Below are 19,228 nucleotides of genomic sequence, written 5' to 3'. Positions count from 1 at the left end.
CTAGATGTACTGGGTGCCTCCTAATATCCTCTGGAGGAGACGGAGAGGTATGAGATGGCATCTCACTCTGAGCCTCACTTTGGCCTGCTCTGGCTGGAGGCACCTGAATGTTACCCTCTCCCACAGCTGTATCAAGCCGTTTACTAATCGCTTGCTTCCTAGTCGAAGGCATCGCTGAAAGAAAACAAGGTGAATATTAGATATGAACACTTACTACTCAACTCTACGCACGATCTAGATTCAGGAAGAAGGTAACAACCCTAGATGTCACGTAGCCTCCTGATTATAAATGTGGCGCACTACACATCCATAATCAAAACTCTACTAGACACGGCTCATAGACAACCCCTAGGACAGACTTGCTCTGATACCAAGTTTGTCACGACCCAACTGGAGGGTCATGACTAGCACCCGGGCCATACTTGTCGAGCACCAACGTACATTTTATCTAACCTTCCTTATTATCTTTAAGGGCCAACAAGATATTTATAAATAGTAGACATGGATCATGAACATCCAATAATGAAAGATAATGTCATGAACATACATAACATGGGACTACAAGACAGTCAAGAAACTATATATAAGGTACGAGCTACCATGATGCCATGAAAGACTATACAACAAAAATCAGCCAACAAGGCATTCTAAACCATACATAAGTCGACACCTGTCTATGAGCCTCTAAAAGAACATAAATGCTACAACATTGCCGGAACAGGGCCCCGACATACCCATAATGTCTATAACAAAAATGCATACCAAGACCACGGCAAGTCCGGAGAAGGGATCTCACCAATAACCGCTGAACCGGATAGCCTACTGTGATGGGGAAGCTGCGTCTACCCGTCTATCAGGATCTGCAGCACGACATGCAGTGTCCACAAATAAAAAGGACGTCAGCACGAATAAAGTACTGAGTATGTAAGGCAGGAAAGCATAAGTGAGAACAGTAATGTAAACAGGGATAGAGAATATACAACCTGTGACATCTGGGTACCTCTGAGGGCTACTGACATGAAATACATGATACATACATATCTATACATAAAATTTTAAAACATACGCCTTTGTGGGCATCACCATCATCATATCGTACCCGGCCGTAATAGGCTCGGTAAAATGTACCCGGCCATCATAGGGCTCGGTAGAATCGTACCCGGCCACGTGGAGCTCGGTAAAACCCAACTGATCAGTGGTTGCACAATAGGTGCCATACCCGGCCGACTATAGCGCGGCTCGGTAGAGTAAAATAGATACATATATATGATGCATGCTGGACTCATTGGAATCACATTTTGAACCTTTCGGAGTGACATAAGGTTGGTATCCTTCGTACACGTTATTAGGATTAACTCTTCATCAAGAATCTTATAAGAATCAGGAACTACCAACAACATTGATAATATAAGAATAAGAGAAGTAACATCAATATCAATCGTTTCATAAGAAGGGCAGCAATGTAAGTACTGCTAGCTTCTAAGAGTAGAGTATCTTTGGGAGCTCGTTCATTACATTATGTACAATCGGAGTCGTGCAAAAGAATGAAGGGGATAGCCTCACATACATTGTATATACTGCCCAACCTCAAGCTATGCAAATGTCACGACTCCTTAGTCTACAATAAGACAAATGACACTATCATTATCGTTTAAGCGTCGTAACTATTATGTATCGACCACAACCTATTTTACGATGAAACGGACAGCACCTCCCCTATTTATATGACTTCCCACAAGTCAATACAATCACCAAACAGCCCAAACAACATCATTAATAATCATATTGAGCCTCCAAAACAGTCCACCAACCAACAACATTACTACCAAGCCTTTCGATATATATTTCACAAGTTCTAGCTTCAACGACTTAGCTGCAACTTGGATAATCTTAAATATATATAGAGTAAGAGGTTCCTTACCTTTAAACAGAAATAACAACTCCAATTTGACCTTAATTTTCCACGAAATATCCCTTCAATTCTGCCACAAGAACAAGGAAGCGAAACTAGCAATTAATTCGGGTTTTTCGGCACTAGAATTACTTTAGAAGACTTGAAATCACCTAGGGTTGATATTAAAAACTTGAAGGTGTATTTACAGGACATAAAACACTTAAAACAACCTCCCACACGAGCTGGAACAACACAAAAATCAGCAACAACAAGAAGAACAAGAAACTTACTAGCGCCACGGGATTCCCGACATTTGATTTGTGTTGTTTGCCCTTTGTTTGGGTCTTGGATCATGAGAGAACCTTGAGAGACTGTTTTTAGGGTTATAAGGTCTGAATATACTGAAACATAATGACTTAAAACGGGGTTGAGGTATCTTATATATGTCCATATGTCTTAAACCGCCTTTGTGGGCCCCATAGAGAGCAGCTTGGCGCACTCTTGCGAAAACGCGAATATCTCTCTATTCCGAGATCGTATCGACAAACGGTTTAATGCGTTGAAAACTAGACTCATAGATCTTCAATTTTATAGGTATATCAACCCATAATTCCAAGCACATTGGAAGAAAAATGCAGTAACATTTGACCTTAAGTTTAAGTAAAATTATAAACCTAAGTTGCGACAACTTTTATCGACTTTTGTTTCATAACTCGCTTGACTTCAAGACTTATGATGCGGATATTATATGATTCAAATACATTAAAACAAGACCTCTCGGGACAATTAATCACCTCTAGTGTTACCCGAAAATATGGGTTACAACATCCTTGATTCGTTTAACTTCTAATATTTGTTAACCACTCTTATACACCCTTGTATCGTTTAAGACCAATAGGATTAACTTCGTATCATCTCAAAGATAATCTCTTCTTGGATTTTCGTCGACTAACTTATGGCGTGATCTATGGTATGCGAATTTGGATTGTAACAAATGGTAGTTTAGAAGCGCTTGTGCATAGGTTCATTAATAGCGTTGAAAAAAGGTTTATGCAAAATGATGAAGTTATTAAGAACCTAACAGCACGAGTGAGTCAATTAGTAAGTATACTTTTAGAAATCTCATTGTGTTGTGATGGTGAATATATAAAGGAGATACCTTGTCAGAATGAGCCTACTCAAGAGGATGAGCATCCACAGAGAGAGCTTTCTACTGTTCAAGAGGATTCTGATTCAACTGAGATGATTGAAAATAAGGGTTTGGTTGAGTGCGAAGCAACGGAAGAAAAGTTCAAACCCCCATCCAGTTTTACACATTTGCATCCTTTAGTATAAGAGAATGAGAAACAAATGGCCTTGGACATACCAGAGGAATATTCACTTGACCTTTCTTCTTTACTTTGTTATTCTAACCTTGATCATGTTGATTTTATTTTTGGGGATTTAGAGGAATATGTATGGATTGATCCTGTGAAAGAATGCAGAAACAAGTTAAGGATCATCATGAAAGATCAATTCATCGCTCAAGATGAGGACAAGAAAGAAAGAAATGAGCGGGTCTTGCATGTATCCTCAGACGAATTGGGCTAAATGAGCTCCACAAATAATTCCAAGGAGCGAAAACGAGGAATGAATTTAGAATTAGGGGTGGAGTTCATAAGTTCTCGGAAAAGAAGAAAATTCAGGGAAGTTTTCTTTACCTTATGCTTTTTAATTGTGTTATGGGGACATGTCACAACTTAAAGTGTGGGGTGGGGGATATATTTGTACGTATGTATATTAGTATATGTGTTTTCTCTTTATTAGTTGTAGTAATTAGAGATAGAAAAAATTTGAAAAAGAAAATTTAAATTTTTTTGATTTTTCCCGATGATTGATATCGATCGACAGGTTTCTTGAGGGATTAAAGTCGAAAGAAAAAGACAAAACGATTTTCTTTTTTTAGGTAGTGTAATAATTTCCCCTTGGTTTTTCTTTGTGCCGCGGTTCTTTTCCAAGGGTTTTGTTTGAACCGTGTGTAGTTAGTTTTTATTTTTTAGGGGTAGGAAATGTTGTGCTATGAATTGAATTGAAGGCAATATCTCTTAACTTTATTATACCTTGAGAATAGTAAGTGCTTTAGTGTGACGCTTAGGCTCAGTTTTTTGAATCTTGTATAAGTACCTTAAATTATATAAGCTTAACTTTGCTTAACTGCTTTGATTAGAGTGTCTTGATAATCCAATCCTGAGTGAGTTATATGCCAGATGTGTGTGAGGTTTTATGTTATTTTGTGCATTGCTTTTGATGTCTAGAACTTGCCCCTTGTGTTTGCAAAGCAAAATAGTAGTCTTGTTCAGTCTTGGAAGTGATAAAGGCATTTCTTTGTTGAGCCATTATATGATTTTACCCACCTAATTGTTATGTATTTTAGTTAACCCTATTGAGCCTGTAATCTTGTTTCTTTGGAAACCAAATTACAAGCCTTACCCACTGTTTGAATTGACCATCTATTTGAACCTTGTACCTCTCGTGAGCACTTGAATTGTTATGAACCTTGTAAAAGTTGAAGTGTGGGGTGGTTGGTTTGGCTTTTGAGTGGAACTAATGAAATAAGGAGAAAGGTGCAATATTTTGAAAAAGTAAGAGCCACTTGAATTGAAAAAGTAAAGAAAAGAATAGTGTATTGTTGTGCAAAATATTCTTTGATAGTGGTGACTCTTGATTTAATTGTGCTTAAAGAAGTAGGGAGTTAATTTATATTGATGTGAAGGGGGAGTTAGAGTTTGACATAAGTGTGGGGTTTTGAATACTGAATTGTATATATTAAAGTTCTTAGAGAGGTGTAGTCACTCTTATATCCAAAAGTATCATACACATCCCGCAGCCTACATTACAACCAATGAAAGTCCTACTTGATCCTTGACTGAATGAGCTCAATTAGTAGAGTAGTACACTACGGGCAAGCCTATGGTACGTCTTTTGTGGCATATGAATGTTGTTTCTGAGAGTGAGTAAATTCTTTCTATCTTGAGTTCCTAATTATTCCTATATTTCATTGTGTGTGGAACTACTCTTTATTGTTGTGTGAGGGCACATGATTCATGAAGGAAAGGTAATGCTTGACCTCTGTGTTAGAGTAACTGAGCGGGTTATAAATAATGTGTGGTGCTATTGAGTCAAATCTTGATGCTAGGATGTTACGGTATTGTGCTTAATCTGTTTTAAATATTCTTGGTATGATGAGTTATGAGAGTTGTTTAAAAAAAGTCGTGTCTATATGAAGTGTAGTTTAATTGCTAGAGGACGAGCAATGGTTTAATTGTGGGGTGTTGATGGTAGGCTATAATCTCGTATTTTAGTTGCATATTGCACTCTAATTCAATGCACTTTATCCATGTTTGAGCTATAATTGATAGTGTTTTGCACTAATTGTGTGTTTTATGTATTGTATGAGTGATTCCGAGCTATGTAGATATTATGGAGCTTATTCGAGTTATTTCGAGCTTTGAAGTCTGAGTAAAAGCTCAAGGGATTAAGCCGGGATCGTGTTCGGGGTTTGAGGACCATGTCTGGACGTAAAACGCATGAAAATTCCGTACTCTAAGAAAAGTCCATTGTCGCGGCGCGTAGGGCGGCACATGGGGCAGCGCGGCTGCCTATTTCCCTGCTGCCTGTCTGAACCAACTCCCTGGATTTCCCCACTAATGCCCCACATGGCGCGTTGCCCCATGCGACATGCCTGTGTAATATTTACAAAGTGAAAATCCTATTTCGGCTAGGAGAAGGTGATTTTGTCTGGGTCCGACCCTACTTGGTATAAATACATGGAAAAATATTATTTTCTGGACATTTGACACATATTTGACCTAAGTAGGCTAAGTAGGAGTTGGAAGAACACGAGCACAACGATTTCATCATTCCTTCCTTACTTAAGACACGAGTTTGGATTGAATTTATGTTTTCCTATATTTTAATTTTATCTGTGACGAATTGCTCCATGTCTATGGAGTAAGTTCCTTTAGGGTTTGATAGATTTGGTGTATTGATGATTGTTTGTGGATTATAACTCTAGTTTTATGTATTGAAGCATTTTTGGATGATTTAACTGTTGCGTCTATATTCACGTGTTCATGTATTCGAGAGAGGCATAACTTATGATATCTTTGCATTATATTGGTTGTTGAGTTCATTAATTGTTCTTAGTAATTGAAAGAGGCTAGTTGAATTATTTATTAAACCTAGTAAGGAGAATAATCAAAAGAGGTTTACCTAAAGATCAATACACTACGCATTCTTGCATATCTTCACGTGCTTAAATCTGTTCATCTAGAGAGGTTAAGACTTAATCAAGGGAGGAGTTTTATCTGAACGTTTGACCTAATAATTGAGTGATTTCGAGAGACTTACTTAAACATTATAAGTGAATTATCTAGAGTTAGATCCCAAATAATTATCTTGAACCTATCCTATCAATCCTTATTTTCTCCCACTGATAACTTCCTTGCTTATCTTTGTTTCGACTGTCATTAGTTAACAGCTTTAGACTTTTAGTAAATTTTAGTTAGAAATCATAGAAATCTCAATTGTTGATCATCTTGAATAGCAATTAAGCTAGAAACTACAAGAATACTGTTTAAATCCAATCCCTGTGGATACGATATTATACTATACTATATTTGACTAGCGACCATAATTTAAGTGCTTGTTTCGAGCTCGTCATGTCCAGTTGCACATCTCGCATTTGCAAGGTCTGGCTCGCAATTCCAAGCCTCGCTCTTGGGGAAAAAGGTTCGCATTTGAGAGTAGGGCCTGGGATTGGGTAACTTCGCATTTGCAAGAAAAGAATTCGCATTTGCGAACGGTCCAGGATCTCTTTTGCGATGCCTGGAAAAAATAGATCAACTTCGATTTTGGCCGCATTTCTGAAGGTAGGATTCTCGCATTTGTGAAGGTAGGATTCTCGCATTTGTGTTACACTTATCGCATTTGCGACATCTGGGCTTCTGATGCCTAGTTCGCATTTGTGACCTGCACTTCGCATTTGTGTTGTCGCAATTGCAATCAAGACATCACAATTGTGACATCTGCAGCTGGGTAAAAGAGGAGAAAACTGGGACTTAACTCGTTTTAGACCATTTCTCAACTCTAGAGACGATTTTTCAAGAGTTGTTTCTTTCCAAATTCATTGGTAAGTAACTTTAATCCATTTCTTTTCAATTCCCCTTTACTTTTCATGAGGTTTCAACATCAAATTTTGAATTTTCATGGTAGAATTAGGGATTTGGGTAGAAAATGGGAATTTTATAAAATTGAGATTTAGACCTCAAATTGAGGTCGTATTTTGAAATAAATCACGTAACCAGGCTTGGGGTGAACGGGTAATCGGGTTTTGGTACGAATCTCGGATTTTGACCAAGTGGTCCAGAGGTTGACTTTTATTGACTTTTTTAGAAAAGATCAAAATTAAACCTTTTTCATTAATGGGTAGCTTCTAAAGCTTATTTTGAATAATTTATTCAATAATTTGCTAGATATGTTTGGTTTGGAGGCTTTTTCAAAAGGCAAGGCCGTGGTTGGTTGATTTCTTTGGATCGAGGAGTGAGGTAAGTATTGTGTCTAACCTTGACTTGAGAGAATTAGGAATTCCTGAACTATGTGTCATGCGAGGTGACGAGTGTATATATGCTGTAATGGGATCTAGCCTACGGGAATTTGATATTTACTTGCATATTCTCATTTATTTCATGATATATCTTGCTTCATGCCTCAAGTGCTACATGCCTTTATTTGACTTCTATGCCATAATTGTTACTTGTCATCTAATTGTTCCTTTGCCTTAAATTGTCTATTCCTCCCATGACTCCATGCTTATTTGCTACATGTTTCTTCTTGCTTTAATTGCATACCTTAATTGTCACATATTTTACTTGTTTCTATTATTTTGTAGTATTTGTTGCATTCTATAATATTGTTTCACTTGTGTAAGCAGTTTAGTTGTTATGTACCAATGAATTGATAAAGTTTGAGAATTCGAGTTGTTATTGATTCTTTGATTATTCTATGATTCTTTATTGTCTTGTACATTTACCTTCTGTACGTAGAGAGTTTTGTAAATTTGGTTGTTGAATTATTTATGTTGATGATTGAAACTGTTTGGGGAGCAGGTTGCAAGCCGCAACGGAAATTGAGAGGTATTAAAATGAAATGAAGGAATATGGACGGATTATGATATGAAAAGATAAATGTTATGGTGGGATCGGGTTGCGCGCCATAATGGATTGGACATGTTGTAACTGTTTGTGATTGTTGAGTTATCCTCGGTTTCGTCTTATTAGACTTTGTTATTTTAGGCTCTCTAGTATTTGAATTTCGAGTTCATATTCATGAGTTAATTGCTCTATTTTCATTTCCTTTTATTTAAAGCAAATATACCATTAAGTTTTGTGCTTAGTGGTGCTTTTTTTATTAATAATAAAAATAGAATACAAAATACAAATAATTTCAGGAGGTCTCACAAAATGAAGAAAATTAAAACATGATAGTACATCAATCCTATTAAAAAAGTTTAAGTGGTATGTTCAACTTTGGTATTACATAGAGAACTAATGAGAGATGCATATGTAGAGCAACAACCAGCCAACAGCTTGCATAACCATTGTTTGTCCAAAATGTGCACCATATACTGAAAGATTGCACAAGAGAGTATGCACTTGAACACTTCAACTCTCCACGAGTATTGGATTCCAGTAGGCACCTGAATCATACAATCAAACATGGTATAGGCCAGAATTTAGCTAAACCAAATGCAATTATACACAGTCTCACTGTCCAGCTCAATGCATCCCTATCGATTTTGTGACTTTGATCCATTGTTTCATGATTGTAGTTGCAATGTATGGATAAAAACAAAATTAAAGTACCATCCTTATGTCTGATACATTTGACATGTGCCTTGACACTTCCTTTAAATGATCATCAAACATCCAACAACTTGCTTCCAACTCTCGTTCCCAGCTTTGTCAATTCTGGGCAGTGAATGCTTCCTACGCATTAGTTTGGGCATGATGCTTTCAAAGCTCTTGATATTACATGCTTGTATAGCCTCCAGGAAGCTGGCAATGCTAAGGCAATTGCACCTTACTGCATATTGCTTCCCATCTAGTATTAGTGGTCCAGTTTGGTTACAATTTGTGAGGCTTCTTCCTTGTCTTGTTTGATGTGATTTATAGTTGGTATATGTAATGGTTACACCTATAGGGAATTAACATCAGGGATGTTAATACCATCCTAATAAGTGTGGACACCACATAAATGCCAGTTGCCCTAATAGTACCTGCAAAACAAGAAATGATGTTAGTAGAAAATTTCTTTCTGCCCTCTTCCCTAAGGATTTGAGCAGAAAGTGTTATGAAAACTCCTTCTCCTGTGACCTTGGACTTTCCTCCAGCCCACCTCAACACCCTTCTCATTACTATAATTCTCCTCCACATAATCCTTCCATCCTCATCATTCATCATCATCTAGAATTTGGTTTGGCAAATCCTACCCTAATATAGGGTATCTGTGACTTGTCACTATTCAAAATATTCTTTCCTTGAATATCCATTTCCATAAATGAATTCACCTGTACAATAAACTGTTGATCTAAAGTTATGTTAGCCAAATGGGCAGCCAATTTGTTTCCTTCCCTGAGAACATGAGTTACTGGAATTATACACATTGACATGAGGTGCTTAATCTCCTCGACATGTACAACAATATTCCATGGAGGCTTCCACACATAATTCAAAATTTGTTTCATCATCAGAGAATCGGTTTCAATAACACAAGGAGGCAACTGAGATTGCACAATGTACCTTAGTGCTTCCAAATTGGCTTTGACTTCTGCAACATAGTTGGTTGTATTTTCAATTTCATCTGCTTGTGCATACAGTAGGTCAGCAACTCCAACTCCAATACAATAAGCATAAGAAGCACCTCCATTGTCTCTAATGCTCTATCAGTGTTACACTTTATCCATCTTGTAGGAGGTAGTTGCCACAAGACCCTAGTGTACTTCAACTTAGGTTTATGAGCCAGCAGTTTATCATGTAATTATGGCCAACTGGCTGTGTCAGCTGAAAGGTAGGCCTTCTCATCTTCAGTACCATGTATAGTGATGTATAAACTTCATAGATCAATCTATTAATGGACATCACTCTCCCATATCTGCCAACATTCCTCCTCTTCCACAAGTGTCATACAATTAGTGATGGAATGGCTTGGTAGATAGATTTGAGGCTAGGGTTCATTGGTTTTCCCCACCACTCATTAATCACTTGAATCAACAGCTTTCCTTCAATATTAATCCCTGCAGCTGTACTAAAGTATTTCCAGGTAAACTATGCAACAAGAGACCTAAAGAATACATAAGCAAGTATTTCCTCTTGAGGGCTTCTATAACACCAACACCTTGATGGAAACATGTATCCCCACCTTTTATATGTATCATCCAGTGGTATTTTTGTCTTCCATAACCGCCACATAATAAAGGACACCTTGAATGGTAAGCCCTTGACCCAAACAAACTCTTACAACTTATTTTCTTGTCTTCTTCTTCTTCTTCTTATGTAATGCCAGGCAGACTTAACTGATAATCGGACTTTAGATTCAAGCTTCCACCATAGTTTATCATTCAAATCATCAGCATTTGGAGGTTCAATACAATCTAGTATGTGGTCAACTATTTCCACTGGTAGTATATCTCTAAGTAGCTCTTCATTCTAGTTGTCATTCTTCACCACTTCATTGATCTTCTAGCAGTATTTGTTTCTCATGAATGTAGTCCATAGTATCTCCTTGGTCCTAAAGTTCTATCATAGTTTTGCAAATAATGCCTTAAAGACATCATGTAAAGATCAAAATCCAGCACCACCCTCATCCTTAGGCAAGCATAAAGTATCCCATCAAGCCCAATGCCTAGCATTGACATTCCCAAAATTGCTCCAAAATAACCTTGCAAATATTCATGCAACTTAGCAATTACATACTATGGAGGGTTCACTGATAATAGGAGGTGAAGTGGCATACTTTTTAGAACATGTGCTATCAAGACTGCTCTTCCACCTATAGACAGTAGTTTACCTTTCAAAGAATGAAGTCTCTCCTGCACCTTCTATATAATGTCTTTGTAAAAGGCCTTCTGCCTTCTACTATAAAAGATTAGACAACCAAGATAAGTGAGGGGGAAGGAATGCCTCTGAAGTTGTGTGATAAGGTGAATTGTATTGGCTTTGTGATATGGTGTCTTCTCATGCATATAGAAAGAAGACTTCTCCTTATTCACCTTTTGGCCAGATGCAGCTTCATAATCTTCAAGTACACTCATGATCAACTATATTGCACGATAATGAGAGGAGCTAAAAATAATAGTATCATCAACATATGAGAGGTAACTGATATTTTGGCTCCACTTAGGCATCCCAATACAATAAAATCTGGATTATCAAACAAGGCATCTAAAGCTCTCCCTAACACCTCAATTGCTAATATGAACAATGTAGGATATAAAGGATCTCCTTTCTTGACTCCTCTTATTGATTTAAAGATACCATTTGCCTGCCCATTCAGTAACACTGAATACCAATTGTTTGAGACCAACCTGAAAACCATGTCAATAAAAATCTCTCCAAAACCTATCTGCCTCAACACTTTAGTCAAAAACAACTAAGACACCCTATCATATTCTTTAGCCATATCCAACTTGATCACCACATTAGATGGTATATCTCTCTTTCTAATATATGTCACTATCTCTTGTGTTAGCAAGATGTTTTTCATAATACTCCTTCCTTTCACAAACCCTGTCTGATTAGGGGAGAGATGAGTGTAGGTAGAAGATCCACTAACCTCTCATGAAACACTCTATAGATGACCTTGTTTGAGAAATTGTTCAAACTAATATGTCTCATATCAGAAAATGTGGCTACATTCTTCTTCTTCGGCAATAACACTAAGTTAGTATGTGTAATGAACCTTGGCAGTGCTGATCCACAAAAGAAATCCCTGACCATGTGTTACATCTCGCAATTCTCGTACGTTAAAGTTTCGTCTTTAGTTAATGGACATAGACTCGGGGATGAGATTATCTTGAGGTTAGCATATTTATGCTATTTATAACAGGAAATAAGTAAGTGCTATGAAGGATAAAGGGTACATGAATTAAAGAAAATAAGTTTCATTGAAGGTTGTCGATTTAAAATAAAATACGGTCCGAGCTATAATACCCGATATTTAAGGACTACTACCATACAAGGTACCATATGACCGTGATAGTATGATGTATAAAGTCTATTAAAAGTAAGTAGTATTCTAAGTAATTTGAGATAATTCTTAATTATGCGGGTAATTGGTTAATTATCGGGTAACGGGACATTACCTAATTAATTAATAAATTAAGAGATAAGACTACCCCCAAAACGTGGCAGCTAGCCACATTCTAAGACTATGACTCTTAGAAAATTTTCATTAGGAGGAAACCCAACAAATTTCGTTACAAGACATTTCTTGTCCAATATGTTCATTTCTAACTACACTGCCACAAAAGATGATTCATTTTCAAGACTTTTCATGTCTACTATCTTCATTCTAACAACACTATAATTAGATGGAGCTTTTGCACGTTAGAAACATAATTCCTGCAAATATTCCTACAACACTACATTAACATTGAGACTTTCTTCAACCAAAAATTCAACGAGAATTATTAGCAGCTTAACAACGTAAATTTTGCGGTTCTAAAGGAGTACGGTGCAACCTTTTCTAAGAATATCATACGGATTTTTCTCTACTCCAGGTATGTTAAGGCTAAGCCTTCCATCATTTTGTCATGATCCATGTAACTATACGTAAACGTAATGCTATTTCATAAGTGGTTCTACTCTTAGCAGTTAAGAATTTATCTTTTCAAATCTTTCCATCCTTCCAATAGTTTTTTGGAAATATAATTGTGTGCTGTAAATATCTTATTCTCTAGTTATCAAGAAGAGGTAATTAAGAAAATGAAGGAGATTTACTTTTATAGTTTGCAGGTATTTAAGTATATAATTAGCATTTATGAACCATCACAAATGAAAGCTAAGTATGTTTTAAATGTAGGATATGGTTCTAGACAGTTTTGGCAATTTAAAACATGAATTATTAACAAAGGAAGTGCGATATATTAATACTTATTTTATCTTTGTAAAATGCCTTTATGCCTCTTAGAAAAATGAAGAAGTATGCAAAGATTATATACGAATGTGTGTAGTATTATCTTCTTCTAGTCAAGAGAGCAGAGAATCTATATATACAGTATTATAGTATTTTCATTACCATCGAGCTATAATCGATGGGCAGGCCCCTATTGGGCAACCTGTGATCAGATGGTAAGTTATATACCGAGCCTACTGTGGCTGAGCACCTATGAGCGAGCCCGGTTGGTTGAGATACATGGCCTAGTATGGCCAAGCGCCTATGAGCCAGCCTACTACGGCAGAGTAGATAAATATATATACCGAGCCTTATAAGGTCGGACAGCTATTTTACTTACTATATTGAGAGAGTTAAAGTCAGTAACAGCAGGTGAGCATATCTTCAGATTTTCTTTGACTCCCAGTTGCGTTCGGTTATTATATTATCAATTCAGTTTCAGCGTTCAGTATATTACCTTATATACTCGGTATATTATTTCGTACTGACGTCCTTTTTTGGGGGGCGCTGCATTTCATGCGTACAGGTTCAGACAGACAGATGGGCAGACCTCCTCAGTAGGTGTTGCCCGAGTTCAGCTTTATCGGTAAGCTCCCCGTCCTTCGGAGTTGCCGGGCCTAGAAGTTTTGTGTACATCTTGTGTATATATGTAGATAGGTTATGGGTAGGTCGGGGCCCTGTTCCGATCACAGTACATCCATCAGTAGAGGCTTTTAGACATATCCTATCAGCTAGTGCAATATGTGGGCTTGTAGGCCTTGTATGTATATTTTGTTGGCTTTCCAGTTGTAGTAATTATGACGGCCTTGCCGGCCCAGCTTTATGTTGACATTTAGTCAGCGTTAGTCTCTATTCAGTTTTATATTTTGTTTCACACATTATCTTATAATGTGGCCCATGGCCAAAGTATGACATTACATGTTCAGAGTCTCTTAGTCGCAAGTGGTACGCAAGGATAGGTGAGGCACCGGGTGCCGGTCTAGTCTCCAGGCTCAGGGCATGACAAAAGTGGTATCAGAGCAGTTCTGTCCTAGGGAGTCTACAAGCAGTGTCTAGTAGGGTCTTGTTTATAGGTGTGTAGTGCACAACATTATATAAGCAGAGGACTACAGGGCATTTAGGAGTTGGTTACCCTTCTTTCAAATCTAAATCGTGCTGTAGCACAGAGTTATTCGAAATTTGAGTTAAACTTACGTGTTGGCATTTGCATGCACAAATGACAGTAACTAGGAAGACTACGGCTAGCCAGAGGAGAGAAACAACACTAGGTGAGGGGAATAGCAGGGTACCCCCAGTAGATAGGGCACAATCGGAGGCCTAGGGAGAGACCCCTACCCAGCCATTACCGGCTCCTCCGCCACCTGAGGAGATTCCTAGGGAGACCGTACATCTAGTTCCCCCTCTGCTTCCATCAGATCAGGACTTGAGGAGTGCGGTGCATTTGTTGGCACAGTTGGTAGCTACCCAGCAACAGGCTAGGGCATCCGCTAGTGCAAGACCTTCTGAGGGATCTAGGAGTTCAAGGGTCCGAGAGTTTATTTCTTTGAGTCCCCCAGAGTTCACGGGGACAGATCAAAAAGAGGACCCGAAGGATTTCATAGATCAGCTTCACAAGATCTTTCGGGTTATGCATGCCACGGAGAAAGAGGCAGTTGAGCTAGCAGCTTTTTGACTCCGAGATATAGCCAACCTTTGGTACGAGGGATAGGAAAGTTCTAGGGGACGTGATGCACCTCCCTCTATGTAGGAGAATTTTTTTAGATGCCTTCCCTGACCAGTACTTACCGCGAGAGATCCGACAGGCCCAAGTCGATCAGTTTCTAGCCCTCAAGCAGGGCAATATGAGTGTTCGAGAGTATAGTCTCCGTTATGACTCATTGGCCATATATGCACCATCCATAGTTGCTACTATTCGGGACATGATCTATAGCTTTATAGCAGGGTTGGCCCGAGAGTTGACTGAGGCATGTGCCACCGCTGCATTACAGTATAGTATGAATATCTCCCGGATTTAGGCATTTGCCCAGAATGTAGAAAGGGGTAGGCATCGCAGCAGGGTACAGAGAGGACTGAGTTAGGGCAACGTAAGAGGATGAGATTTTCCAGATCTTAGGAGCAGTCTTAGGGTAGTTATAGGCCCAAGTACTTAGAATGGCCACCTAGACCTCCGCCACCTCAGTCACAGGGTTACAGGTATGACCGTTATAATCAGTTAGTACCAGGTGAGAGCTCCCAGGCATCAAGTTTGCAGTGACAATGAGGTTCGGGGCAGACATGGCCATTTCCGCTACGGTGTGCCATCTACGGTAGAGGACACTTGGGCCAATGTCGAGCCAGTTCCGATGCTTGTTATACATGTGGACGTCCGGGCATATGATGCGAGATTGCCCAAATAGAGATTCTGGGGGTGTGGCGCAACCAGCGAATTCAGTAATAGGATCATATATGTCCGTGCATCCTTCAGGGTGCGAGTCTCAGTCTTCGGCTGGTAGAGGTCAAAGAAGAGGTAGAGCTTCCAGTTCATGTGGTAACCAGAATCGTAGCTATGCGTTAGCGGGTCGACAAGACCAGGAGTCTTCCCCAGACGTTGTGACAAGTATGTTGACCATTTGCTCTCTGAATGCTTATACCTTGATAGAACCAGGATCTACTTTATTGTGTATTACCCCATTTGTCACGGGAAAATTTGGTATAGTGCCTGAAATACTAAGTGATCCTTTTGCGGTATCTATCCCGGTCGGAGAATCGATTATTGCTAGACGGGTTTACCGAGGTTCTACAGTGTCAATTTGTGGTCGTCAGACCTCATCCGACCTAGTTGAGCTAGAGATGTTGGATTTTGATGCTATCATGGGCATGGACTGGTTGGCAGCTTGCTATGCCACAGTTGATTACCGAGCAAAGATAGCTAGATTTAATTTTTCGGGTGAGCTCGTCCTTGAATGGGTAGGTAATACAGTGACACCTAGAGGTAGGTTTATTTCCTATCTGAAGGCGAGGAAAATGATCGTAAAAGGGTGCATTTATCATATTGTGCGAGTTAAAGATGCAGATGCTGAGATACCTACACTTCAGTCTATTCCAGTAGTCAAAGAGTACGTAGATGTATTTCCATATGAACTTCCAGGTATTCCTCCAGAGCGAGAGATTGATTTTGGAATCGATTTGCTTCCGGGAACACAACCAATATCCATCCCTCCATATAGAATAGTACCTGCCGAATTGAAGGAGTTGAAGGAGCAGTTAAAAGATTTACTGGAGAAAGGTTTCATCAGACCCAGTACCTCACCTTGGGGTGCATCGGTACTGTTTGTACGGAAGAAAGACGACTCACTAAGGATGTGTATTGGTGGAACGATATGAAGAAGAACATTGCTGAGTATGTCGCTCAGTGTCCTATTTGCCAGCAAGTAAAGATAGAGCATCAGAAGCCCGGAGGGCTAATGCAGACTATAGAGATCCTGACATGGAAATGGGAGGCGATAAACATGGACTTTATCATGGGTTTACCTCGTTCTCATCGTAAGTTCGATTCCATATGGGTGATAGTTCATAGGCTCACAAAATCAGCTCATTTACTACCGGTCAGATCTACATATATAGTAGAAGATTATGCGACTACACGGAGTACCAATATCTATTATATCTGACCGTGGGGCCCAGTTTACAAAACATTTTTGGAGATCATTTCATAAACGTCTAGGGACTCGGGTGAATCTCAGCACAGCTTTTCATCCACAAACTGATGGACAAGCCGAGCGCAAAATTCAAACGCTCGAGGATATGTTACGAGCAAGTGTGCTGGATTTTAAAAGAAGTTGGGACGAACATCTACCTCTTATCGAGTTTGCATATAATAACAATTACCACTCCAGTATCCAGATGGATCCGTACGAGGCTTTGTATGGGCGCAGGTGCAGGTCTCCTATAGGGTGGTTTGATGTTGAAGAATCTGGGTTACATGGGCCTGACCTGGTTCAGCAGGCCATAGAAAAAGTAAAGCTTATTCGGGAGCGACTGTTGACAGCTCAAAATCGTCAGAAGTCATATACTGACGTGCGGCGACGAGATTTATAGTTCGGGGTTAATGACAGGGTATTCGTAAAGGTGTCACCTATGAAGGAGGTGATGAAGTTTGACAAGAAAGGCAAACTTAGCCCACGGTATATTGGGCCTTATAGGATCATTCGGAGAGTGGGCCAAGTAGCTTATGAGTTAGAATTGACCTCGGAATTATAATTTGTCCATCCGATTTTTCACGTATCTATGTTACAAAAGTGCATTAGCGATCCTACCCAAGTGGTGCCCACGGATGATGTACATATTACAGAGGACTTGTCATACGAGGAATTTTCGGTTGCCATCCTAGACCGACAAATCCACAAGCTACGGAATAAGGAGGTAGCCTCCGTAAAGGTCTTATAGAGAAGCAATAATATGGAAGAGATGACGTGGGAAACGGAGGAAGATATGAAGTCTAAATACCCCCACCTATTTCAAACTGGAGATATGGATCAAAATGGGATACCTCAGCAGAGCCCTATTCAGGCCAGTAGGTCCTCAGGTAAGCTCTTGTTTTTGATGTTCCGAATTTTTAATAGACATCTATGTGGGGCAAAGTATGGTATGTATAGTATATTTTCTGGATGCGCCCAGGGTGGGTTTAGTCTAGTGTACAGAGGAGACTTTGACAAAAATGTTTCCAAGGTATCTAAGAGTAAACATTCGAGGACGAATGTTTCTAAGGGAGGAAGTATGTAACATCTCGCATTTCTCATACGTTAAAGTTTCGTCTTCAATTAATGGACATAGACTTGGGGATGATATTATCTTGAGATTAGCATATTTATGCTATTTATAACAAGCGATAAGTAAGTTCCATGAAGGATAAAGGGTACACGAATTAAAGAAAATGAGTTTCATTGAGGGTTGTCGATTTGGAATAAAATACGGTCTGAGCTTTAATACCCGATATTTAAGGACTAGTACCATACAATGTATCATATGACCGTGATAGTATGATGTATAAAGTCTATTAAAAGTGAGTAGTATTCTAAGTAATTTGATATAATTCTTAATTATGCGGGTAATTGGTTAATTATCAGGTAACAGGACATTACTTAATTAATTAATAAATTAAGAGATAAGACTACCCCCAAAACGTGGCAGCTAGCCACATTCTAAGACTATGACTCTTAGAAAATCTTCATTAGGTGGCAACCCAACAAAATTCATTACAAGATATTTCTTGTCCAATATGTTCATTTCTAACTACACTGCCACAAAACATGATTTATTTTCAAGACTTCTAATGTCTAGTAACTTCATTCTAACAATACTACAATCGGATGGAGCTTTTGCACGTTAGAAACAAAATTCCTACAAAAATTCCTACAACACTACATTAACAACGAGACATTCTTCAACCAAAAATCCAACGAGAATTATTAGCACCTTAACAACGTAAATTTTGCAGTTTTAAAGGAGTACGGTGCAACCTTTTCCAAAAATATCATACGGATTTTTCCCTACTCCAGGTGTGTTACGACTAAGCCTTCCTTCATTTTGGCATGATCCAAGTAACGATACGTAAACGTAATTCTATTCCATAAGTGGTTCTACTCTTAGCAGTTAAAGATTTATCTTTTCAAGTCTTTCCTTCATTCCAATAGTTTTGTGGAAATATAATTGAGTGCTGTAAATATCTTATGCTCCAGTTATCAAGAAGAGGTAATTAAGAAAATGAAGGAGATTTTCTTTTATAGGTTGCAGGCATAAGTTTTGTGTACATCTTGTGTATATATGTAGATAGGTTATGGGTAAGTCAGGGCTCTATTCCGATCACAGCACATCCATTAGTAGAGTCTTGTAGACATATCCTGTTAGCTAGTGCAGTGTGTGGGTTTGTAGGCCCTGTACATATATTTTGTTGGCTTGCCAGTTGTAGTAATTATGATGGCCTTTCCGGCCCAGGTTTATGTTGACATTTAGTCAGCATTAGTCTCTATTCAGTTTTATATTTTGTTTCACACATTATCTTCTAATGTGGCCCATGGCCAAAGTATGACATTACATGTTCAGATTCTCTTAGTCACAAGTGGTACGCAAGGATAGGTGAGGCAC

General features: G+C 38.7%; 1 protein-coding gene across 1 annotated transcript; it reads left to right on the top strand.

Annotated features, from left to right (window-relative positions):
* The first annotated feature begins 15,481 nt into the window (after nucleotides 1-15,481).
* Nucleotides 15,482-18,839, top strand: LOC138902842 (uncharacterized). The gene is made up of 3 exons (XM_070190743.1): nucleotides 15,482-16,076; nucleotides 16,158-16,232; nucleotides 18,823-18,839. The coding sequence occupies exons 1-3, from the start codon at nucleotides 15,482-15,484 to the stop codon at nucleotides 18,837-18,839; spliced, it is 687 nt and encodes a 228-aa protein (XP_070046844.1).
* The last annotated feature ends 389 nt before the right edge of the window (nucleotides 18,840-19,228 follow it).

Source organism: Nicotiana tomentosiformis, chromosome 12 (assembly GCF_000390325.3).
Source record: "Nicotiana tomentosiformis chromosome 12, ASM39032v3, whole genome shotgun sequence".
Taxonomy (NCBI): Eukaryota; Viridiplantae; Streptophyta; class Magnoliopsida; order Solanales; family Solanaceae; genus Nicotiana; species Nicotiana tomentosiformis.
Note: the sequence above shows the minus strand (reverse complement) of the source record. Positions and strands in the feature narration are given on the sequence as shown.

Excerpts from the sequence above, each read along its gene's own strand:
- LOC138902842 (XM_070190743.1), top strand. The coding sequence starts at position 15,482 with ATGCGAGATTGCCCAAATAGAGATTCTGGGGGTGTGGCGCAACCAGCG. Across the intron at positions 16,077-16,157 it reads TAATACAGTGACACCTAGAG|ATGCTGAGATACCTACACTT; the intron begins GTAGGTTTATTT and ends TTAAAGATGCAG.